Here is a 25811-nt window from a genome sequence, read left to right as displayed (position 1 = left end):
TGGACCCAGACGTAGACAACACCTCTTCTGAAGGAGGCAAACACCCGCGAGGAGAAGCCATTCACCCCATTCTCTTCCAGGAGCGGCGCTGCTTTGCTCTCCGGAACGGGACAGCGGAGTCCGCTGCGCGCCTGCGCCAGTCCCGGCCTCCGACCCGCCTCGCCTCGCCACACCTGAGAGGAGGCGGAGCGAAGATCCGGAGGCGGGGCGCGTTCTGACGCCTGCGCGCGATGACGCCAGGGAAGGAGCAGTGGCCGGGGAAGGGAGGGGGCGCATGCGCACAAGACGTGGCAGCCTGCGTAGGGAGTGAGCCGCTGCCTCTGTTGGTCGGGCCTCCTCTTGGTCGTCGGGATGGACGAGGACATTTTGACCACTCTGAAGATCCTCATCATCGGCGAGAGCGGCGTCGGCAAGTCTAGGTAGGGGCCTGCCCTCCGTGGTCGGGGCTTGTCATGGCCGCGTCGGCCCCCTTGCTATCTGGCCTCTCTCGCCCCACCCCGGTTAGGCCCTGACCGGTGGGCTCTTCGGCCTGGAAGGGGTTTCGCAACCCTTCTTCCCACTTCCTTGCGGAGTAGGAGGGGGGTGGTGCGGTGACTGGGCAGCTCTCCCTCCCAGAAACTTGCAACATCATACTTTCCATATTTATTGGAAAGTAAGGTTTACTGCCTCTGCGGTGGATCGAGGCCTTAATCCTGGAAGGGGCGGTTGTTTGGGGCGGTGAAGAAGAGAGGCACCGGGGCTCAGGCTTCTCTGAGAGCCACGCCCCCTGACTTCGGAATCTCTCCTCGAAACGGTTTCTACATTCTGGGAGGGCGGTTCGGTGGGTAAATTTGAAGTCTTGTCTTCGTATTAGCAGGAAGGGAGTAGCGGCCTTTGCACATGCTCAGAGGTGCATTCTCGTTGCGTAGCTTGACATGATAATGGAAGCTAGTTCTGGGCCTGGGCCTGAGCCTTGATTCGAATTCGGGCCTGGTTCAGAAAAGGAACAATTTTCGCTCCTCTTTGTAATGTTTCCTTGAGGGATATGGGTCACTGTTAGATTTGCCTGTATAGGTATTGGGCGACTTACCTATGGCCACATGTTAAATTTATGGTAGAGGTGATTCTTGGATCCTGGTGTTGCTTGATCCAGGCCTAGCAGTCTTGTGCTCTCTCCCCTATTTTCTTAGCTCCTACCATAGTAATTTCCCAGTCTAGTGTACTATGAAAAGTAAATTACTGTAATTATTCATTCTAAAGCACTTCTTCTGTCTTACTTGTCTACTGTTTATGCATGAAAATGGCCAAGAGTCTTGTGGAACTGAAAAGACAACTGTTCACCATAAGTGTTGATGAGTTAAAGTCCTCTTCATGAAATGTAAGGAGTGTCACTGAAGCTTCCAGGTTTTATATGGTACATATGGTAGGCGGGTGGGCGAACTGTAAACAATGAGGTCAGAAGGAAATTAAATATAGACATGCCAAAATGATCTTGTTAGTGTGCAAGGCTCTTTGTTCCTGCTACAAGAGATTTAAGGTAGATGCCCTCTGAAATTGTTCATATATGGTCTCCTTCTCACTTCTTGCTCACAGTAACCTTTGCCTTGTCCACAGGGTGCATCATACATTACCAACTAGATGCCACATAATTCCCTTGATATCACTGAAGAAATTTGGTGATGAAGTAATTTCCTTAGAGGAATGAGATAATGTGCCTAGCCTTTCTACTGTACGTTGTAAACTGTATTCATTCTCCACAATATAAATTCATGTACTATCTGGACACACTCTAGGATGCTAAGTAAATATATATGGTAAAGAAAAGCAATGGAAAGTAATTCTATGTTTTAAAGATGTATTTATTATATGAAAGAGCACTTCCATAACCATTTTATCTGACTTGCACATCTTAGGTGACTTGTCATGTTTAGGACTCTGTCTTGTGTCAAGACAGAGTCCAAAAATAATGCTTTGTATAACCGTCTGCAAGCATGCTTGTATATGCTACTTCAGTGTTTTGAAGCATACAGGGACATATTCAGGGACCCATCTGTGAGTTCAGAAAACAACTCTGACCTTGTTTGGAGTACCCTTTCCCCCTTGAAGCTAGCACAGGAAGAACTATGCCAGCTGCTTCTCTGACATTGTAAGAGTGACTACAGATAAGGGCTTGGGGCCTATTCCATGGGGAGGAGAGGAGACAAATGGCATCAAGATACAAATATGTTTTGGCGGTGCCTGAACCTACTTTCCTCCAGCTCTAAAGTGCTCAACTTAGGCTGCCAGAATTGGTTACCTGTCTGCATTGTAGAGTGGGATAAACACCGAGGTGACCTTCCCTTCCATACTTTTCTAGCCCTACACTGGATGCCAGTGATCCTCCATATTCATAGGATTATGGGCTGCCTCATTGGATTGTGCCCTAAATCCAGTAATCTGAATGTACAAAATTGGAGAGGAGGAAAAGTTTGCAAATGGTAGAGTGGCAAAGCATGTATCCACATACTTGTGGCCTGTCCCCTCCTGTCCCCTGACTGAAGCTGTAAGATGAAGCTGTAAGATGTTGCAGGCACTCAGTGCTGGCAGGCATGGTGACTCTGTAATTTTTTCTTGATTAGGTCATCCCCCACTCTATGCTTTCAGAATCTTCACATTTTTATAAGTGACTGCTTGTTTGTAATTATATATTTATTAGTGATATTTATATACCCCTTCTCATTGGAAAAAAATTCTGAAGCAAGTAAAGAAAACACACAGGCACAGTGTATTTGTTCTTAGATACCAAAAATAAGTCAAGCCACTGTAGTCAAGCAAGTTGAGGCTGTTTTAACCTTATGGCCAAGATATGTTCACAGACCATTGGTTCCAGTTGGACTTAAGGTGTGAGACTGACAGATGGAAGGAAAGTGGAAAAGCAAGAGGGGTGCACTTTATGTAGGCAGTCTGCTCCAGGCAGCAGTTGGATTATGAGAGTCTGGTGTCCAGAAGATCTGGAGTACTCCAGACCGTCTACTTCAATTTGCCATTTATACACAAAAGAATATATTTAAAGCACTTTCCCTATGTTGCTTCAGTAATGCCTACAGCACTCCTATGAAGGTGGCAGGTATTTGTCTCCTATCTGTAGTATTGGGAGGCTGAGAATGTACAGATTGCTTCAGGCCACCTATTAGTTTAGTAGTTTGGGTTTCAAAGAGGGATTTCCTGGTTCATTTTTAGTCACTGTATTACACAGTGCCTACACATGGTGTTGATGTGTGTTAGTTTAATATTCTAGCTCTATGCATTATTTAAGTTATATTTTTAGAATGGTTGCCACCTAGCTTGAATTTATCTGTGTGTATCAGAAATTCAATAAATGTGTTGATTATGTCTGAGCTAAAGACAACAACTTAGATTACAGGATCTGTGCACTGACAACCTATTAGTGAGGACACTCATGTGCCTCTCACTTTGCTTAGTTTCATGGCTTGAGACGTACAAATTCATTCAATAGTGGAATCTGTGTGGCAAGTGCCTATCAGTAAACTTGAAATCGAAACAATGTTTGTTGCACTTGTTTTGTATTCATTACTAATCTTACATATTAGTAAATATTGAGCTAAATTGGATTGATCTGACTATTGCAGAGCAACTATACCTTACATAAAAAGGTAAAAAATAATAGTACTAAAATTTATTTGCTTTTATGTAATAAACTTAAGTTTGGGATCATTTAGAATATTTGATCTTTCTCTAATCCAGTAATATGGATTTATCTTGCTACCTGTGTACTTTGGCTTTTAATCCTCTGTCTTAGTTACCAGATTTGCCCAATTGCCTTGGCTTATGGTGTATTTTCTAAGCTACAATGAACCACAGTGCCCATGGGCACCATTCTGAATGTTCAAGTCATGACTTGTCATGTTGTCTGAATCCAGGGACCATTGATTATGCAACCCTTACATAACCAGTGGTCCCTGATTTTGGACAACAAGGCAAACTACAACTGGAATATTCAAAATGGGTACTGACATATAGCATAGCACAAACCTGTGCAAACCTAAGGCATTCATATTTCTTACTCTGCTTAGTTTCATCATTTTATTTTTAAAGATGAGTGAGATGAAGTTTACAAACTTTTTAGAATTCCTAGTCCATTATTTTGCCTTCAAAGCTTTAAGTAGTCTTTAAGTAGTCTATTAAATAGTCTATTTTGCCTTCAGAGCTTTAAGTAGTCTTGCTTAACTTCATATGAAACACATCTCATATTATCTTTACTTGAGAAATAAGTGCACAAGTTCAGGGAAATGAGTGCTATGATACTTGGACAATACCCAAGGGCACAGTACATTCTACTGTGGGGAAGATTAGTCAATACTGAAAGACAATCTTTTCTGGAGCAGGATTAGATTGCCCCAAAACAATGTCTAATAGAGAAGAGATTGAGTTTCTGCTATAACCTTGTACCTTGGCAAAAGTGAAATCTGGAACACATGAGATCAAGATAGCTATATTTTGGGAAGAACTCATTGCTTACTCATTTTCCCCTTCTGCTCCCATCCCTCTTTGTACAGCCTTCTGTTACGCTTTACAGATGATACATTTGATCCAGAACTTGCAGCAACAATAGGTAAGTTTGCACTGCTTGTACTGCTCTGATCAAAAACAGAATTTCTATCTGACCTTACCCTTCTGGTAGACACAAGTGGGATCATTGCACTGGAGAAAGTTTATTCTAATTCAAGTTAACTTGCAGTACTGGCACAAAAGTCAAAGGCAAGACACATACTAAAAGGGAAAGTATAAAGAATTGAAGTGCTATAAAAAGAAGCATAAGGAAACTGACGGTAGAATTTTTCCTCTATTTGCCAGTTTTCCACCTCCGTCTCAATTTGTCAAAAAGCAAGGTTCTACTAATGCAAATAAAACAACTTTCAATATACAGATTGCTTGAAATACTTAGGCATAGGGTTGGATGCAGATGTAGTCATACTTATAGACCTATCAGTGGGAAGTTACTAAGTTAAATTATGACTAGTGTCTGCATCCAATTCATAATGCTATCAATTGGTTTTTAATTTTCTTGCTTCTGAAGAAAGGGGCAAACATTTAATAATAAATTCAGGTTATTTGTATCAGCTGTACTTCCTTGATCTGTCAAAATCAGCTACATGTGCTTTAGAATTCAAATCGGGTAAAATATATTTACATACCTAGCATAGCTGAGCATTTATAAAATACGTTCCATGGGGAGAACCCTGCTTAGTCTGGAAATACACAAATCTTAAATAGCACCAGCATTATCAGCTGCTTGAACTTTAATAGTGCAGTCATAATATGAGTATTTGTGAAAAAAGCTATATTGGCATCACCTTATCGAATCTGCATAACAGGGTGATCTCTCATTGAATTGTCCCAGCTCCTGCCAACCTTGTAGTTCGAAAGCATACAAATGCAAGTAGATAAAAAGGTACCACTTTGGTGGGAAGGTAAACAGCATTCCGTGCGCTTCGGTGTTTAGTCGTACTGGCCACATGACCACGGAAATTGTCTATGGACAAATGCTGGCTCCCTCAGCTAGGAAATGGAGATGAGCACCACCCCCTAAAGTCAGACATGACTGGACTTTAATGTCATGGGGAAACCTTATAGAAGTGTTGCCTGCATTTTTGCTGATATATTAAGACAACAGTGTGTAAAAGTTTTGTAATGTCATAGTTATATAGTTTCTTGAAGATAGGTGGGCTTTAATATCTGATGTTTCCTTTTTCATGCTGGTAGGTAACAAGTTATTAGTATGGCACTCAGTAAGCGAAACACTTGAGCAGACCACTTCATTCATCCTTATTCATGACAGTCCAGTGGAATAAGAACCAAATGGATAAAGGTTGCTATCTTAACCTCTCACAAAGAGGGTTTTTTTAGTGTTTCCCTCTGTGTGCAATGTGAATGAATCCATGGATGTGTTTTCCTATGTGATTTCTTAGTTTCAAGGCACTACCTAATTTTGTGGAAGAACTGTGACTTTGAGTCTTCCTTTGAGCACTTGAACATAGTGAATATCTGCCACTGGTGTAACTTGCTGTTAGATCAGTTTACAAAGCATGTAATCCTTTTACCAGCACTGGTTATGCATAATTACTTGGAAATATATATCACCAAATTCAGTCAAGCTTACTCAGAAGTAAATGTGCACAGAATTGCAGCCTTAGTGGATACAAAATGGAATGACATGAAAGCTGGTCCTAAGACAAATGAGGATGATTCCACGCTTCCCACTGAAATGGGATTAATGCAGCACATGATATATTGTCATCTGAAAGAGAAAGTTTATAAACAATCTAAAAATAAGAGATACCTTTATGTAGTAGCTACTCCATGCTTGGAATTAACAGTTTCAAAAGGTACTTATCAGGAAGTATTACACTTCTTTATCTTCCCTCTGTTAAAAGTTCAGCATTTTTTAAGGTAACATCCCTCCAGAAGCAATACAGTGGTTGCTGTTTTTGTGTTCACATGCATATTATTCATACATATCTAGGACAGTGCAAATGTCATGACTATATTTAGCACACTGGTTTGGTTTGGGAGAAGATGTGGAGCGCTTTTGAATTGTAAAGTGTGTGTGGTTCAGCTGTGCCAAAGTTGCATAGATCAAAGGAGGAAGCAGGGCCACACATGTAAACCTCTCACTAGTATGGATCTGGGAGGAAGAGAAGCCTTAAGAAGAAAAGAAGCCTGACAAAATTCCATCATAGTCGCTCAGCAGGAGGGGCTGACAGATGCCCCACAACAGGTTTTGATGAGGAAGCATGGCAGGGCCACATACAGTCAAGCTGCGTGAAAGCTAAGGTGGTGCAGAGAAGAGCCAAATTTGGTGACTCCCATTTACCTTAAGAACCGGTTCTTTAACAGTGAGTATCTGTGGGCAGAAAGGCTCTCTAAAGACACAGTCTTAGGCAAGTTTAGACAGATGCCCCAGCCAACTAAGTTCTAGGCCTTTTTTCTGCCTCAGTCTGTACAGGAATGCACCCTTGGTACATCTTTGCTTTCCCTAAATAGTTTCTAGGGATGCAGGACCTTTTCTTTCTTACTTGACTTTCTCAGCTTTAAATGCCAGTGTTTATATGATATTGGTCTTGGCTACCCAGCTTCCTTTAGCTGAGAACTTTGGGGCCGAGGGGGGCGAGCTGCACAGCCACAGCTTTGTTTCTCTGCGTGTGTATGTGACTCTCCGCCCATTCATCCATCTGCTGTCACAGAGATAGCAATATGAACCAGGATCCATTCGTCAGATTTCTGCTGCCTTTGTCTTGTGTCTGAATTCTGCTTGCAAGGCTGTGCAGAGATGGCAAAGCTATTTTAAGAGCCACCATAGGATCATTCTTCTTACAAAATGAATTTGCTACATGGAGGTCGCATACATACTGGAAGCTGCATGAATCCAGCATGCATTTAATCATATATATTCATTACCCTACTGGTGTCTTCCATGTGACAAAGTACACGGCCCCAGTCAGGTTTCCTATCTGAAATTGATTGTAGAAATTATAATCCTGTGTGAAATGTGTCCTTTGGTTCTGGATCTCTTTGTAGCGGCTTGCCTTTAGCATTGACTTTGTCCTGTATCAGTGTGCTCTTAATTTAAATTTAATGGCAGAGTCAGTAGTTAAAATATCTTTCCATATTCTGTAGTTTCATAGCTCATCTGAATGCGTGCAATGCTGTGATAGGTTGAATAAGTGCAGTCCTCTAGATAGAGCCTGTTTTCAAAATTAGTATGTAACTTGCCCTTATTTTGTTTTGTGTCCCCCCCCCCCCCCCACCCACTTGGCTGGGTTCTGTTCTGTTGCTCCAAAGTTCATGTTGTGTCTGAGGCAGCACTAACTGCTCTTTGTCTTTTAGGTGTTGACTTCAAAGTGAAAACAATCTCAGTTGATGGAAATAAGGCTAAGCTAGCAATCTGGGTAAGTCCTAGCAACAAAATAAAGGCAGTGCTGGCAAGTGACAATGTATGTTTGTATTGGGTAAGTGAGATTTCAGCAGGCTGGGGATGAATAAGAATGACTCTCTTGCTCTTGTGGGGGCTGAGCTGAAAATGTAGATGTTTAAAACTTTTGCTGTCTTCCTACTTCCCAGTTTGACCAAAGCTTTAAAGGTGATAGCTTTAAATGGTGTGAACAATTAAAAATGTTGTACTTCAAGATTCTTAGGCTACAGTCCTATGCATACTTAAACAGAACAGTCCTACAATTCCTATCATTCCCATACTGATTGGTGAATGCTGGGGCTTGCAGGACTTTTTTCTGCTTAAACCAGCATATGATTTAGTGTGTACTTTTTGGTTTTCACCCTTTATATAGTAATGGATAAGGGAAAGGATACTGATATCCAGGAACTGTAGCACTTTGTTCCAAGCCTGCAGTAGAAAGACTTCATAGATGACCGGCTTTGAATTGAAACATCTTTGGGATTGCCTGGTGTTCATGTTTTTCACTTAATAAAAACCTACTAGTGTGACTTGGTGTGGCTACATTTAGCTTGAAGAGGCTTTGTGTAGTACTTAAGCACTGTGTAAAAGAGCGTTTGCTGGAAGAAGTGCGAAAGCTTTAAATTCTTCAAGAGTTAATTTCCTCTTTTGGAAGAAAAGATTTTGAAGCCAACTTGAAGGAAGAAGAGAATTGAAAATTGCTAAGTTGGGACCTTTCAATGCATGCTAAAATAGAAAAAAATTAACTATACTTTGAAAAATTGGGGTGCCATCCTATGCATGTTTAGATAGAAAAAAATCTATAACTCCCAGTATCCCTCAGTCAGCTTTAGAATAAAGAAAAAATAGTTTGCATTTTTACTAAGGGAATAAAGTGGGTGGACTATAGAGAGGCAAACTCAGGAGAAGAAAGAACATTTTCTTGCATAAGGTGTTGGCAGAGGGAGCTTTGAATCGGAATATTGTCATATGGAAATTAGGTTAAAGCACACTTAATGTGATTATTTTTTTTAATCTGTGGAAATGATTATTGGAATCCTTTAAAGATTTAAAGACAATGTGATATCCTTCCCCAATACTGTTTACATTTAAGGGGAAAATTAGTATGTCAGCAATCTTTTAGCAGCCTGAAGAACTGTGCATGATATGTTCTCACCCAGTCTTCTGTTTCTACTGAGTTCAACTCTCCTCCACTAAGGTTACTGGAGGGTGTCCAGTTTGCTGTTATTAATTCTTAGTTCCATTTTGCCCTGATAAATGCATGCCTTTCAACAGCTTATATGCATTTTCTCACATACTTGCTAAGGATAATCACTTTAAAAACATTAATTAGAACCTTAAAACTGCTATGCTTACCAAATATTCTATCTATAATCAGCATCCATCCGTTCATTATTATTAATGAACTTAGGAAATGAAAATGCACTAAACTGAGCCCTGGAAAATGTTCTGTTCCACACCACTGTTTGTGCTTTTGCTTGTAATGGGCAGACTTCTGCATAATATCTTATATAGTCAACTCTCCTTACTACAGTAAAGCGCTACTGAACTCTGCATGTGGTCCCTGGCCATGGCCTGAAGGAATCTGTGTTAAGTGTACACATCAGAAAGTTCTTGTGAGACAGAAAATACTTTATATTGGGATGTGTACTGCCTGTTTGGAGGGATGACCTCACTATGTGAGGGAAGGGGCAGGAAAATGTTTAACTATGTCAAAGTACAGACGCTTAAAACTTTCTGGATTCTCTAGGACACTGCAGGTCAGGAACGGTTCAGAACGCTAACACCCAGTTATTACAGAGGAGCTCAGGGTGTTATATTAGGTAAGCATGCAGCTGGTTACTGCTTATCTGAAAATGTTCTAGTCTGTATCGAAACAACGTTTTGAACTAAGTGATGAAACTCTTGGCCTTAACATCAGTCACAAGGTTCACTGCAATTACTCCATTTTAAGGAATGCCTTGACAAATTGGAGTAAGTAGTTAGAAACCAGTGCCTTGGGAATTCCCGGGGGGGGGGGGGGGGTAAAGCTACATGTTGTGCTTAGCCTTGAATCTCCTTTCTTTTCCACCCCACTTAAGGAAAGCAGCTGCAGGTATTTTCATGTTGGGCACAAGTAGGATTGCTTGCCAGCTGTTGACTTGCTCAAAATCCCTTCCCCATCTGCTTTTCTCCCCAAAAGACAAAAGATGCAGCCTCCTGTATCTATCCTCTTGGAGGAAAAGAGATGGAGACAGTGGCTTTGAGCAGGCCATTGGTTGGGAAGGAAAAAGGTAAACAGCCCCCTGCATGCCTGATATTACCTGCTTATAATATGAAGCTGCAAGCAACATGATTATCTAATGAGACCCACCAGGTGGGGTGGGGGGAAGTTGCAGTCACACAAGTCCTTTTATTCCGAGTTAACTGTTTTATAGGTAACAATAGGAATACTATGATAGGTAACCCCTGAGAGTTGCTTGCTTGAAAATCTTATCCAATTCTGTGTAAAAGGTATTTTAATAGGGTTTAGTCACCCCCTCCAGATGTCTGCCTGAACTCCTAAAGTTTATGGACTGAAACCTTGGTGAATCTGGTTATGCAGTTGAGTTAAAATTTCAGCAAAGCAATATTATCTGTGTGCAAACCTGAGCCAGCCCTTAAAACTTCTTTGTTAGAATATAGTTGGGTGCCAGGTAAAGACCTTTTTATTTGCCAGATGTTTTAACAGATAGATGGATTTTAATATTGTTTTTATGTGTACAGTTTTATGCCATGTATTAATTTTTAATCAGCTGGAGTTGTCAATTGTTCTTTACTTGGTTTTAATTGATTTTATTATTTGTAGTGTTTTATTCTTGTTATATACTTTTGTTCTTTAAAATGCCCAGAGAACTCTATAGACTATGGGGTAGTATGCAGTTATATGGTATATATGGGGTGGTATACAATAAATAAGTAAATAAATAAAAGTAATACCTAGGGATGGCTTCATGCTATGAGATTATGCAGATGTCTTGTCAACAGCTATTTAACTTTCTGAAGTTACCTAGCAGTTCTGCAGAATCTCAAATTTGCGGGTTGGACATTTTGACTCTGCCATAGTTAACTAATTGCAGAAGAGTTTTGGGTGGTTTAGTATTAAATAAAAGAAGCACCACAGTGCAAGATGTAAATTGTACTTGGTAGAATGCAGACTGTGGCTCTGACTTCTGGCTGTTTTCATTCGAAATGTTACTGCTGTAGCTCAGGGAAGGCTGCATATGCCCCTGATGGCCTTTTGTGTGCACCCTCGTGGGCTCCCCTGCTAGTGCGTTACCTCAGGAAAATGCCAGTGTTATGTACTTCCCTCCTTCCTGAGCAAGCCATGGCTGCAATGGTTGCTGAAATCTCAGCTGCTGCCTTCTCAGTGCTTCCTTTCATCAAAGCACACTGTAGCATTTTTAGCTGCTTCTCGCTCCATCTGCCTCCTTTCCCCTCAGCCAGCACCTGAAGTTCAGCTGGGAGCGCATCTTAAAGCAGTGGCAGTGAGAATGGAGTAGCACTGCTTGGTATGCTCTCCCCACTCTTCTAGTAAACTTCAGTTAAAAGTTGGATCATTCATTTCATTTATTTGTTAAATTTGTTTAAAGGCTACCCATTAGCATCACGTTAAGGCACTTCCCCAACCAGACACCTTCTGTATGCATTGGACTATAATCCCCAGGATCTGCCAGCCAGCTAGGGAAGGAACCGATTAGGGGAGCTGTGGAGGGTGCCTGGTTGGGGAAGACAATAATGTTCTGAAGATGGTGAAAGATGCTCTGATTACTTTTGCTTCTGGGTAAACGTAGATGGCCTTGGTATGCCAAGTTATTCGGGCCAGTTTACTTCTGTGTAAACATGCAAAGGCTTCCCCTTTTGCTCCTACCTCATCACCTTTTGGATGTGGTTGCCTGTTGTCAAACGTGCCTCTTGACCCAAAGGCAGTTGCCATGCCAGCTGTAACTAAATGGCCACATGGGGACGAGGAGCAGGGCGAGGGTATTGCAGTAGCAATATGGAACTGAAAGGCTTACTGTGTTTGCAGACTTAAAATGCATATATCACTGATCATCGCTAATCTTGATTTCAGTTTATGATGTCACAAGAAGAGACACTTTTGCTAAACTAGACAACTGGCTAACTGAATTGGAAACATACTGCACAAGGAATGATATAGTTAAAATGTTAGTTGGAAACAAAATTGATAAGGTATGTCTCTCCGTGTATCAGTTTCCTATGGCTTACGCTCCTGTTTTATGTTAGCTACTAACAGTTCTGATCCTTCCCATAGGAAAACAGAGAAGTTGACAGAAATGAGGGTCTCAAGTTTGCCCGAAAGCATTCCATGTTGTTCATAGGTAAGTTCCTGGCAAGAGACGTAAATATTTGGTGGACTGATCTGCCCTGTAGCTCACCTTCTTAACATAACTGGTTATAGCTGGGTGCAATGGGTGTGGTTGTGGTATTACATGGTAACATTTTATAGTAGCAGTCTTCAACGCAAACTAAAAAGAATTACAAGATTAAATTAGTAAATATATTTTGCCACAGGATGCTTAAGAAGATGCAGTCTCTACTTATATTCTATACAAACAAAGTATAAATAACTTGACAGTGTTGGTAATTTTTATTTAGATTCTGTGAATGCAGCCCATTGGGCCAGCCTTTTACAACCTGCTGTTACCAGGTGTTTTGATCTCCAATTATTCCCACCCTAGGGAATCTGCTAGGAGATCTTTTTGAGTTTCAGCTCATTCACCTATTTAAGGGCTTGCTTTAATAGTTCCAAGGTGCCACCAAATTAAAACTCTCGCATATCTTCACATGATTGTGGTGGGGGAAATAAGCCACACAAGCTTTTTTCTTCTGCTGTGTACACCAGACAGATTTCACCCCTGCAGCCACAGGTTAAGAGTTATGCTAGCCTGGGTGGCTTGATGGAGTGGGCAGCATCTCTCGAGTAAGATGTGGACTGTTGGGCTGCTGCCCACTCCCAACAAGGCATGCTGCCCATGAACATGCAGATATGGCACCTGTGGGCACCTAAATTAAGCCATGGAGGGCCGTCATGTCAAGCAGACCAGCCCACTGTGCGGAATACAAAAGAAAAGTCTTGGGGTTGCTTTCTAGAGATTCTGTTTTATGGAGCATAGTGAAAGGTTTTTTTTGTTGTTCTTTTTTAAATCAGGTTGTTTCTTGGAACAAGGCAAGTCTTGCTGTAATTCAAATACTTCTGAGAAAATGTTTGCTTTCTACTTTCGTACAGGTTGTTTTCAAAATGTGTTTCAGTCCCACTCCAGAGTTGTCTTGCAGCCATCTGCTAATTCTGTGTCACAAGAGGAGCAGTGGCAGTCCTGGTGGTGCTATCCTGGGAGGCAGCCCAACACACACAAAAAAGGAAGTTGGTGCAATGCACCCAACACTTGAGTAACATTTCAACTATTTCTCTTCCCCCCCAGAGGCGAGTGCAAAAACATGTGATGGCGTCCAGTGTGCCTTTGAAGAACTTGTTGAGAAAATAATTCAGACGCCTGGACTGTGGGAAAGCGAGAACCAAAACAGAGGCGTAAAGTTATCAAACGACGAAGAGGGCTATAAAGGAGGCTGTGGTGGCTACTGTTCCATGTTATAAACTCTGGAAGACTTGTCCTTTTGCATATTTAAATGGATAGTGATGTCCTGTGTACATAAACTCATATCGGCTATTTTAGGGACCTTGCAGTTTGCACATATTTGTGTATCATAGCAGTGAACATCTTTCTAGGACAATGTGTTCTGCAGCTTTTTCAGTTGGGAAATGTTAATGGTAAGCATGCCTAATTTGCAACTTTCTGGTTCTTTTTATGGATAGCATAAGAAATGTACTCAAATTTCATACTCCTTATCATGGAACTATCTTGGATACTGTTTCAAATATGTGTTGGCTGCATTCTGTCTGATTATTAACTCAAAATATTGCACTACACAAAACATACAAAACTCAAATGATCCAAATGGTTACGTGTGACATCTGAACATTTTTTTGGCAAATGCTTTTCTTACCAATTAACAATGACCATAAAATTCCGTTTAAGCTATAAGCAACACTTTTCTAGCTTGTAGCACATCCCAGTTGAACTCTGGCCTCTTGGAGGAGGTGCTTCTAAAATTACTCTGTGTGATTTTTTTTAATGGTCACCTTGGTGAATCATCTGTCTAATAAGAGTTTTTAACCCTAAGTGGTTTAGGGTCCAATCCTGTGCATGTCCAGATAGGCAAAAGTTCTACAACTTGCAGCATTCATTCCCTGGTAATTGTAGGAATTTCACCTGTCTAAACATGCATAGTATTGCACCCTTAGAATAGCTCTCTCGCACCATGGCTTTTATGGTGCAGTGTGCTGTGGACCTCCAGAAGAATTTTCCCTTTTGGTTATGGGCTGGGGGGAAGGGGCTCTCATTGTGAATCACTTTGCCAAACTTTGACGAATGCTTCTAAATGTTAGTATTGTAAATTGGCTTCAGTCTTTCAAATTGTTCTGTCCTTGTGGCTCTGAAGCCTAATTGGATGACTCCACTGTTTATGGCTGTTGGGTCTGAACACTGAAACTGTCTTTGAGGTGTCTGTGTAAGGAATTCACTCTCTTGCTGGGGTTTGCTGTAACAAAATGGCCAATGGCTTGCTTGTTTCAGAGAACTTGTATAGACTAATAAATTTTTTCCACAGTATTGAATTTTTTCTAACATCTTCCTCATGTACAGGTGAATTTTGTAAGAAACAATTCAACAGCTCTTGATCCTGTAATAGACAACACTAATGACTTCAAATACTACAGGGTACTAATATGTTTAGCAGTATGAACTACTCTGGAGTTTCCTGTAAATATATGAACTGAAATAACTTTATAATGATGCTTTTTTGTACACTTCAGTGCTGTGTACGCTCATTGGTCTTTCACCAGTATGGTGGCTGTTGTCACCAAATGCACTTCACCTAAAATCTTTCAACTTTTACATTTATTGAGAAATTATTCATATTTTGAAAGTCATTACTTACAATAAAGTTGTAAGTAAAATACCTGTTACTCCTTTCGCATACCTCCCACCACACCCAACATTTAGCTGTATATTGCCATTTTAAATGACTGCACATTTGCTAAACAGATTTTCAGTCTGTTGAAAGATGGGCATGTATCTCTTGAATGCTTTATCCTTGGAGGCAGAACAGGATCAAATCTTACTGCAATTAAATATGTCTAACACTCAAATAAAGATTGTGGAGCAGAAGCATCTGCCATTTTCTTTTTATCATAGGATCTTGTGCCTTGTGTGGTGTCTGTTTCTCTGAGATTTTTCTGTGGCCCAGTTGCTTTGTTTGGGTTAAACATGGATTTAAAATAGCCACACATTTTGGATTGAGGTAACTGACATACACAGAGGAGGGAACATGCAAAATGCAGCTTCCTGGCACAAAAGAGTTTTCCAGTTCATTGGAGCCCACCCACAGCCTGTATAAATGTATGTTTAAAAACACTTCAAAAACCACAGTTGGATTCTCTGCTAGTACCCTCTGCCTTTTTTGTGTTCTTTCTTGGTATCACAATACATGGAATCCAACCTATTCATTATGTTGCAAGTTGGAAGGATACTGTGTGTGGGTAGTATACTAAATAGCTAGAGATACCTTGTCAAATGCATTACTAGAATATTAGCAATATTTGGTAAGAGTTTAAGCAGAACACTCAACTTTGGACATGGAAGGGGACGTCTGTAATATTAATAGAATACAATTAGGACTCATGGCAGCAATTTGTGAGGAGGAAGAGAAGACTCCAGGACTGTTGGAACATGAGATGGCTTGACCTCCTGACCTGGCTTGTTGGTTCTAGCTGCACAGACCCCCTGTCTAGGATTTCAGTAGCAAGAGGTATGAGTAATGTACTATAATGCATTAACTGCTGTCATTCATGGTTGCTTTTATATTGGTGAAGAAGAAAATCTTGCATGAGTTCTAAGAATCTGGGCTTCCTTCTTGCTGCTTTCAGTGCAGCCAGCTAGGTCATCATCTGTCACTTTACAGTGTGGCAGCTGCTGAAAATCACTCCCAACTTGTGCTTGTGGGAATGACTTTATAGACTTCTTGCACAAGTTATCTGAACCATGGGGCAAATACCACTCTACAGCAAGGTCTCCCTAGGAAGTGGCTTTGCTAGGAATGATGCCTACCACACAGCTCTGCCAACCAATGTAGGAGGCCAGTAGTAGTGCTGCTGGAGCTATGCAGAGCGTCAGCTACATGGAGCAGTTCTCGTGGGCACCTGTGCCCATGAATGGATGGACTGGCGTTAAGACTCCCACGGTCTATGGACTTGCGTTGGTGCTTTGATCACAGGCAGAACCCTCTTTGGGGCTTGTCTAGGAGTGAAGAATAAATGCTTTTTTGCATCATCTGATAAGTTTCTTCCTCCTAAACACTGATGACCTCACTTCCACAAGATGTAGCAATGGTTACCAATTTCAATGTCTTTAAAATGGGACTAGACAAATTAATGGAGGAGAAGGCTATCTAGTCCTGATGGCTCTGTACTTCCAGTAGCGTAGGAAGCATGCCTGTGCATACCCGTTGTGGAGCACGGGCAGGAGGTTGCTCTTCCATTCATGTTCTGTTTGGGTTTTCCATGGGCAGCTATTTGTTCACAGTGTGAACAGGTTGCTGGACTAGGTGGTCCCTTGATCCATCGGATTCATCGCAGGGAGGTCTGTCTTTTTAATGAAAATGTCTGCCTGTTCTGGCAAATCTTGCAGTGTGTAAATACTGTTCTTAATGTAAGGTAGAGAGAAGAAAGCAGGTTTAGTTGATCATATTGCTTAGCACAGTGGACATGTAGCCTGTCACCAGACTTCTCTGTATCCAATAAAGTATTACCCTAAACTACAGCCTTGCAACTTTTCCCCCATCTTTTGCCACCATGAGCTGAATCTTGGCTTCCACACTGAAGCAAGAGGGATTTGGTGCTTAAAGATTCCTTGTCTGTTCAGCTTGTCTCTCACTAAGCTCACTAACTGGCAACTGGAAGTGCATTGGTGATACATTCTCAGAATTATGGAGCTCACATCCAAGGAAACTGGATTACTTTATATTAAACTTGTATGCTACCACTAATGAGTGCTCAGTTCAGTTTACTCGTAAGACTAAACACTCTAACCAGGGCATAGGCACTGAAGTGATGCTGCTGGACCTTGTGTAGCGCAGCCTTTCTCACCATAGTGCTCTGCACATGATTCAGGCTTACGGAGGGCACCAGCCAACATGCACAATTGTCAGAAATGCTGGTAATTGTCCAAATTATCTGGGGAATACCAGGTTGGAGAAAGCTTTTGTAGGGCAGCTCAAAAGCATATGTTTTACATATTTCTCATTGTGGCTGCTTGGATTGAAGCACTTAAAGAAATAGGTGGGTGACTTGCTACTATAAAGGTTGGTTTAACTAGGTCTGTTGCTTTTTCACACGTAGTGGTGGGCCTGTACACCTCTATGCTTATGCAATATAGCTATTCCCAGGCTTGTCTTGGCTTTTAACCCTGTTTTTCTTATAATCATTCAAATCAAACGTTTCCACTATAATGGAGCACTCTGAAACCAGCACCATCTCCTGCAGCTGCTTGATATATCTTCTTTTCCTCAAGTGGTTCTGAAATGTAAATAAAGGTTTGGCCCATTCTAGAAAATGAATACATACAACTGGTTTGTTCTTCTCTATGCAAAAGTGTGGTGTGGTTTATAAAAATGGTTGGCATGTACCTTAAGGTTTTTTTTCTTTAGGCTTCAGTGCTTGGCCAAATCCTGAAATGTTGATAATAAACTCACTTCTAGGGCAGTATCCTACTCAATGCTACAACCTAATTTATTTTGTGCAATGCCAGCCCTATTTCCTGGCATGACAGGTTTCCCCATAGCACTGGAGGTTGCTTATGCTGTGTAATTAGCATTAGTGGTAGTGTGGAATAGGATACTGCCCCTAGATTTTTCAGAAAAATGCTGACATGTTGCCTGCATGGATTGAAATGCAAAACTTCCATGGTTTTGAAGCTTACATGGACAACGCACATATTATCTAACCCGCAAGTCTGATACACAACACCAGAATCAACCAAGCTCTTTTCCCTGATACAGTTGCAGAATCTTGAATGGTGGATAGTTGCCATAATAGTTTATAGTAAAGACAATGGGTTTGAATGGAGGGACAAGAAGCATGCTGCAGGCTTAGCTTGCTAGCCAAAGGAGGAGGTAGTGCTTAGCATAATATGCAAACAAAACTTCAAAGAGAAAGTTGGTCATCATGCAAAATTATTTTACAGTGCATTCTATTGCAGGTTGGAACTGGCTATTTTATTTACGAAGATAGTGTAATGTGAGATTGTTAACTAAAGCTTGCTGGAAAGAAGGCTGATTATAGCATGAAGAGAATTCCTCCTTCCAAACCCTTTCTGCACATGCTTGTCCATATCTTAAAATCCCCCTACAAGAACACTTACATTCTTTGTTTTTAACCTGAACCCCCATTAAACAGAAATTTGAGAGGTACAAGAGTCTATTCCCCTTTTCCCAGTGATTATATTTGGTGAAATATGACCTGTTTCATAAAAAGGAAGTGGCTTCTCACTTTATGATGAACAGAAGCAAAAGAGTGGAGCAGGCCGTAATAACATGCACGTGAACAAACAGCTTGGGAATAGAGGTATGTATTCTACCAGAGAAGCAAAGAGGATCTGAAATAAATACTCCCAGCATTTCTCTCAGTAAGAACAGAACTTAAAACACATTAAGAACTTGTCAAACAGAGGTAATTCAATCTTTCACACCAGAAGACAGTTATCATTTACCATTTTTCATTTTTGCAAGTGTGGGGGCAATTCCTTAGCTAAGTAAGGTATGAACCAGAGCAAAGACTAGATACAGAGATATAGCTCAGATATTAGCAAATGTGCTCTGAAACCCACAAGCAGTGATGGAGATTGCAGTGATAAAGAAGAAATGAAGAGCTTGCCTGAATGTGCAGAGGGGACAAAGTGTAAGCCACAAAAATAGAATTCTACAGTTATGGGGCCACCACTGGGAAGGCATTTCCTAATACTCCCAAATGCAATGGAAGGGCATATTCTCTGTTTTGCACTCACCTTACATATGGGGGTTGAGGAGTGATCAGACTCCTGCCTATTTTATTATAACAAGCCGAATTCTACATCGAAGAAATGGAGTGAGGTTTATGGATTTGCTTGTTTGCTCACTCATTCGTACCTTTTAAAATTTAAAATCATTTGTGTAGTAGAGTGAAATAAAAAATCATTTTGTATTATTACACTTATTCCTATTATTGGAAATTAGTTCAGCAGAAACACCTGGAAGTCCCAAGCCAATGGAAAACCAGCCTGTGATTTCATACTCCTGTGAGCCATGCAGAGTTGTTCCCTGAGGGCCATTGCAGCTATGCCTGTGAGCACAGTGTGCAAACCAAGTGGATTTTAAAAAGCTGGGGCCATCCCTGGGAGCAGCTCCTCCAAACCTGTGCTGCTTATACATGTAAAGAGTTCACTGCAATTGTTAATGGCACTCCCTCAAATATAGTTGACAGATTTGTCAAAAGCATTCTTTTGGGTTACCAAATGAGTAAAAGCTTTGCCATATTATGGCTGCTAAAAGCCTGACACAGTAAGAGCAGCTTCAGACTTACCGTATTTTTCGTTCTATAAGACGCACCTAGTTTTTAGAGGAGGAAAACAAGAAAAAAATATTCTGAATCAAATGGTTTACTAAACTATTTAATAAACTATAACAGAATACAGTAATACCGTATTTCAACCTTGTAAAGTGAACAGCAGTCAACAGTGGCATTAAGAACCATCATCACTGTCATTAACAAAAGAGAGACTTTAAAGTTCGAGTACTCTTCTAGTTTTCGTTGAACCCATAGAACTCATCATCGCTAGAGTCAGAATTTATGAAGCTCTGTTGCTCACAATCGCTGACATCATTTTCTTAGTCGGTAGTGGAATTATTGAAGGAATCCACAATCTACACCAGTTATACAAGAGCTGCTGCAGACAATTCAATAACAAATCTAAAAAAGCCAGTAATGTCCACGCTGCCCTACTAGTAAATAGTAGAAAAAAACTTATGACAAAAGTTTTGAGATATTGTACGGTAAATCAAACACACAGTGGACTAAGTAGCCTTTGAAGAATAAACTTCATACACGAAGGTAATGCTGTTCAAATATCCACTGATCCTAAAACAAATGTGTCCGATCAACTAACAGATATTGGTCCTTCTATTAACTTAATAAAGCAGGCACCGTTCTGATCCATGGAAAGCTTCCTGATAATCACAGGCACATTCCCCATCACTTCCCCATGGGCTTCATTAAAAGACTTGAAAACACACAGCGGCCTGTGGGCGGTGGGGGTGGGCAGTCCGACCCAGTCCGTCTCTCCGTGGCGGCCGGTGGGTTAAAGCCCGCTGCTCCTCCTCCTCCTCTGCACCGCTCCCCCTGAGCGGCACAGCTCTCACCTGCGCCGGAGGGGGGGTGGAGCAGGGCGCGCCGAGCGTGTGCCAGCCGGGTGGTGCCAGGTGGTGCAGGCAGGCCGGCAGCGTCCCAGTGGTGGTATTGCATGTCCCAGGCGTCAGGCATACCATGCAGCACATCTGACAGACTTACTGCACACACATATTCGCTCTATAAGACGCACAGACATTTCCCCTTCTGAGGTGGGAAAAAGTGTGTCTTATAGAGTGAAAAAAGTTGGGATTCCTAATCAGGAATCCATGTTACAAGTCTTGCTTCCCGTCCTGAGAGGCCTGTCCTTTGGAGGCACATGCTTAGATATCTAATTGTTTGCCTGTCCTGTGTTTTCTTAATCCCTATTGTTTTATTCTAATATGTCTCCAGGATACAGTGTACCTGTTCTTCCACCCCTCCTCCAAACTGCATAGGTATCTGATAGGTTATAAAAGCATCTTGTACAGACTCCGTCTTTGTAGTCCCTTTGGGGGCTGCCTACGTGCCACATGTATTTCCTGTATGTCTGAATGAACTGAAAACGTTCTTTTGATTGCACACCCCCAGCCGGCTCTCAAAGGGGTTTTTTTGGTCACTCTCGTCACATGACTGCATTCTAACCTTGCCCCCTGCGCAGATGGACCGGGGAGCTGTGCTTCGGGGCATCTGCAGGGTTGCTAGGGAGCTAAGGGTAATAAGAGCTCTGCGGCTGCTTTTTTCACAGGACTCTGCGGTGTTTCTATACCAACAATGATAAAATGGAGATCCCTGGTCCAAATGACTAGAGAAGCGGCAGTGAAGCATGGGAGGCGTCGCACAAGCCTTTGGTTGGTATACTTTAGCCACATGGTTCTCTAGACAGTGTACATAATAAAAAACCAACAATGTAAAATATCATAAATAACACAATTACACCACAATTTAAACCACAACATCAATAATAAATAACACAGCAGGTGCACCAAATAATTGTTTAACAACATATTGGAATGATCTTAAATGCCATAATTAAGAAAACTAAAATTTGCATTCAAATATAATTAAAATCAACTTCCAACTAAAATAACCAATAATTAAAATGCTCCTTGAATAAATATGTCTTAGTCTGGCAGAATATGTATAAGGATGGTGCTTGACAAATATCTCTGGAAAGCGATTCTATAGATAGGGCGCCACAACTGAGAAGTCTCTGCTCTGGGTAGCCATCCTCCTAGCTTCATTTAGAGATGGCTCCTGGCTCCAGAGCAGGACCTCTGATGATGTTCTCAGGGTCTGGGAAGGCTTATACGCATGGAGACGCTCTTTCAGATATTCAGGTCCTAAACCATTTAGGGCTTTATACATCAACATGAGCACCGTGAAGTGGGCTCAGACTTCAATGGGCAGCCAGTGTAGTTCATGGAGAACTGCTGTAATATGTTTAGCATAACCAGTCTCCACCAGCAGCTGCTCTGTTTTGCACCAACTGTAACTTCTGGGCCGTTTTCAAGGGCAGCCCAATGTAGAGCGCATTACAGCAGTCCAACCGAGAGGTTACCAGGGCATGGATTACTGTTGCTAGGTCCTTCCTGTCCAGATATGGTCGAAGTTGATGAATTAACCAGGGCTGATAGAAGGCACTCCAGGCCACCAACCCATCCTGGTGCTCCAGGGACAGCTCAGGGTCCAGAAGCACCCCCAAGCTCGGCACCCTGTCCTGTACCCCATCAAAGACAGGGTAGATATCCCCCCTCTGGACATGGGAGCCACCCACCAACAAAACCTTTGCCTTATCTGCCTTAAGATTCCATTTGTTGGCCTTCATCCAGCCCATCACCCAGCCAGATACTGGTTTAGGACTGTCACTGGCTCACCTGGGTTTGATGAAAATGAGAGATAGAGCTGAGTGTCATCTCAGCTCAGCTCATGCTGATGATACTTCAGTCCAAACCCCCTGGTGACCTCTCCCAACAGCTTCATGGAAATGTTGAAAAGCATGAGGGATAAGATGGAGCCTATGACATGCTTGCCATGGTGCAGAGCTACATTCACCCAGGAACACCATCTGGAATTGGTCAGCCAGTATATTCTTTAGTGCTTCACAGAAATTAACAAATGGAAGAGGAAATGGATTCTCTGTTTCCCATTTGACAGATAAAAGACAAATACTATAAAACTGGAAGGTTCAATACTCATCTCTTATAATGGGCTGTGGACCATCTGGTCCAAAATTTGTGGAAGGGATTATTGATAATCCAGATGGTAAGTTTTGATATATGTATGGTAATATGTACAAATCAACTTCAAATGGATACTTATTTGGATATGTGAGTTGTTGAAGCCTATGAGTAACTGTTAGAAAGTCGTGTGTGAATGAATCCATTCTAGATATAGGGAAAAAACGTATTTGTCTGATTCTATCGCGTGAAGCAGGGAAGAGCTAAGCAGAGCCCATATTTTATAGGTCTCTGTTATGTATGGGCACTTGCACATTAGAGACAAACTTATTCATGCTGTAGTGTTTAAAGTAGACTGGGAGGCCTGGGTTTGCCTAAGTTTTGCTCTTTCTAACCCTGTGCCTCAGTGAACTCTCATACTGGCTTAGTGCAGACCTTACCAGAAGTCCTCGCCTCTTTTCATGCTTTTATCTTTTAAAAGGAACAAATACCTCTGCGCCTGTCTCGTGCGTGCATGCGCGTGTGTATATGCCTGTCAAATCTTTTAATCCCGTTTTGTTGCTCTGGAGCAATTTATTTCTGCCCCCAAATATCCCTTTGCGTGTCTGCCAAAGAAAACACTGGGCGCTGTGCAGCCCATTTTAAAATGAAGCTGTTCAGAGGAATCTGCTGGTAGTAAATTTACAAAGGACAAAGTCAACCTGTTTTTCATATGTGTGTGTGTGTATAGCACCTTGCTTTGTAATGCCCTGATTATAAAGTTTAGGTGGAGCTTCCAGCCGAAATTGGTCTCTTTACTGAAATATTATATAGGGCCTGGCATTCACTGGGACTGTTTTTAAAAAATCAGTATTGAACACTATCATAAAATGCTGGCAGACATGGATATGCTGCTAAGTGCATCTAGATGACTTGTGAGAGGGTAACACGGAGTCTGACCTCTTGAAGATTCAAAAGAGCTACTTCCACAGCTTAGGAAAGAACATCTGGTCCAAAATTTGTGGAAGGAAATTATTGATAATCCAGATGGTAAGTTGCTACATGTGCATGGCTGCCAGCATTTTAAAAGCTGCAAAGAAGTAACTTTGGACACTTGTGTCTTCATTACAGTGCCCTGTGACTCATGTTGAAGGGAATACATAGAAAGACAGTCTGCTGCAGAAAGCGGTCACTTCCCAAAACCTCTCTGTGCTCTCCAGCTAAAAGAGGCACAGAGTATCTGCCCTATTTCGAATTCCACTGCACTTCATTTTGCTTTTAACATTCATTCAAATCATCCATAGCATTTTAAAACAGCCCCCCAAAGCATGTTCTAAAAACCAAATAAAAATATAATTTCTGTCCCTAAAATCCGCAAAACGCTTTGTCATTGATTTATGACTTATACTCACATTATCATCAGACAGAATTAACTTAAAAGGTAGCTAAATGTTCAAAGCAGGGCTGTTTTTATGGAAAGTGTTTTTCAAAGTTTTTTCCATAAGATGGCAGCAATTCTTTAGGTGAACTGAAGAGACAAGAACACTTGAAGATGTCATAGCAGGACTGCTGGTAGTCATTTTTTAGAAACACCAAAAAAGAGGCGTTTCATTTTCACGGGCTTTACTTTCATTTGCTTTGTGACTTTCCTGCCATCAATCAGTTAGGTATCTGACTCTTTTATTTCATTTCTTTCCAATTATATTTTTTCCTCTCTCTTTCTATGTGCGGCTTAAGAGTCAGACACTTGTGATATACTGTTTTTTATCATTTATTTAATGGGCATAAGTAAAAGGGCAGATAATTCAAAATGTTACATTGTTTTGAGTTAAATTTCTTGAAAGAGGAAAGCTGCTTTGTATGCAACCGCAGTATAATAACCGAAGCTTTTTCCCTCTGTTTCCGCTGCTTTACCCAACGCAATTCTAGGATAAAATACATGCATTCCTAATTATGTTTAGAAGTAAGAACCTTTACCAGTGGGACCAAAAATTAAACTTTACTTTGCAACCATGCTATATTTAAAGATTTGTTTTCATGTTTCCATTTGTTTTCTGTTATTACTTCCCAATAATTTGGATAGATCAATGTTTATTTGGATGGCCATAGCTCATTATCTTTCCTTATGTACTGAATTATGTGTTTCCATGAAACCGGAAGGAAATTTGTTATTCATCTATGGTTACAGCAGTGTGGTTTTTAAGTTTATGAAGCATTCGGAGGTTCTTGTATATGGACAAGATTGTATCATTGCAGAGGATAAAACAGCATTAGTTTAAGCTAAAAGCTTCCATACACTTACTTAAGAATAAGTCCCACTGCAGGGCTATGCACAACTAATTATGGGAAGCGTATGAAAGTATCAAGAGCAATCCTTTTGAATTTTCCTGCTTTTGACTTTACTTGCTCATATTTTAATGTTTCTTTCCCCTCGTTTACAGTGAACTAATCTAGCAAGTGCCTAGAAATCGCATTTGGAAATTAGTTTTGCATGGGAGATGCCTTGCAGCAGCACTTAGAATATGTTTTACAGATGAAGTGTGTAGTCCATGTTATAAGTGCAAATCTGAAGGAAACCTCTTCAACCTCTTCAGCTAGTGCATCAGAGGCACTAGCATTAAATTGCGTATAAAGATGCCCTAAGTGTGGTTCAGCATATTGATTAATACTGGCAGGCATGCAACTGACTCCCCCACAATATCCTCACCAAATATGAAGGATTTAGAAATAATTGTTTACTATAAACAGAATTATAGGAGCTTGCCTTTAGCTGTTCAGGCTAATAGTCAAAAAGATAAGAAAAGGAATAGGTACAATACACAAGGGGAAACTATGGCAGAAACATCAACATCATCAAGGGGGTGGTAGCCGGGAGAAGAGCCTTTCCAGTAGTGGCACCCCATCTTTGGAGCATGTTCCCCAAAGGGGTAAGCCTGGCACCATCTTTTTTTTCATTTTGGTGCCTGGTGAAAATTATTTCTAGATATTTTGATAGATATTTTTGGCTTCAATATTATTGTTATCATTATTGCTGCTGTGTCATGTGTTAAATTGATGGCTGAGCATCGTTATCATATTGGTGTGATTGTCTATTGTTTCATTGTAATATGGTGATTTTATTGCATGCTTCTTAACTTTGTAAACCACTCAGTCTTTGGGTCATGGGATGATATGGAACTGAAATAAA

The 25811-nt window shown here is 41.1% G+C and overlaps 1 protein-coding gene across 2 annotated transcripts; it reads left to right on the top strand.

Annotated features, from left to right (window-relative positions):
• Window positions 1-263: 263 nt before the first annotated feature.
• Window positions 264-15219, top strand: RAB18 (RAB18, member RAS oncogene family). Of its 2 annotated transcripts, XM_044424858.1 has the most exons (8): window positions 394-419; window positions 1594-1708; window positions 4536-4591; window positions 7867-7928; window positions 9702-9774; window positions 12045-12163; window positions 12246-12312; window positions 13414-15219. In XM_044424858.1, the coding sequence occupies exons 2-8, from the start codon at window positions 1689-1691 to the stop codon at window positions 13584-13586; spliced, it is 570 nt and encodes a 189-aa protein (XP_044280793.1). In that variant the 5' UTR covers window positions 394-419; window positions 1594-1688; the 3' UTR covers window positions 13587-15219. The 2 variants fall into 2 exon arrangements, with proteins under 2 accessions (XP_044280792.1, XP_044280793.1); XM_044424857.1 differs by lacking the exon at window positions 1594-1708 and having other exon boundaries at window positions 264-419.
• Window positions 15220-25811: the final 10592 nt, after the last annotated feature.

The sequence above is a fragment of the Varanus komodoensis genome, unplaced genomic scaffold (genome assembly GCF_004798865.1).
Source record: "Varanus komodoensis strain SLA01 unplaced genomic scaffold, ASM479886v1 scaffold15, whole genome shotgun sequence".
Taxonomy (NCBI): domain Eukaryota; kingdom Metazoa; phylum Chordata; class Lepidosauria; order Squamata; family Varanidae; genus Varanus; species Varanus komodoensis.
Note: the sequence above shows the minus strand (reverse complement) of the source record. Positions and strands in the feature narration are given on the sequence as shown.

What these genes read in the sequence shown, in the direction of transcription:
- RAB18 (XM_044424857.1), top strand. Translation starts at nt 352, where the DNA reads ATGGACGAGGACATTTTGACCACTCTGAAGATCCTCATCATCGGCGAG. An exon ending in AGAACTTGCAGCAACAATAG is followed by an intron (nt 4,592 to 7,866) that starts GTAAGTTTGCAC and finishes TTTGTCTTTTAG; the next exon opens with GTGTTGACTTCAAAGTGAAA. An exon ending in AGGCTAAGCTAGCAATCTGG is followed by an intron (nt 7,929 to 9,701) that starts GTAAGTCCTAGC and finishes TGGATTCTCTAG; the next exon opens with GACACTGCAGGTCAGGAACG.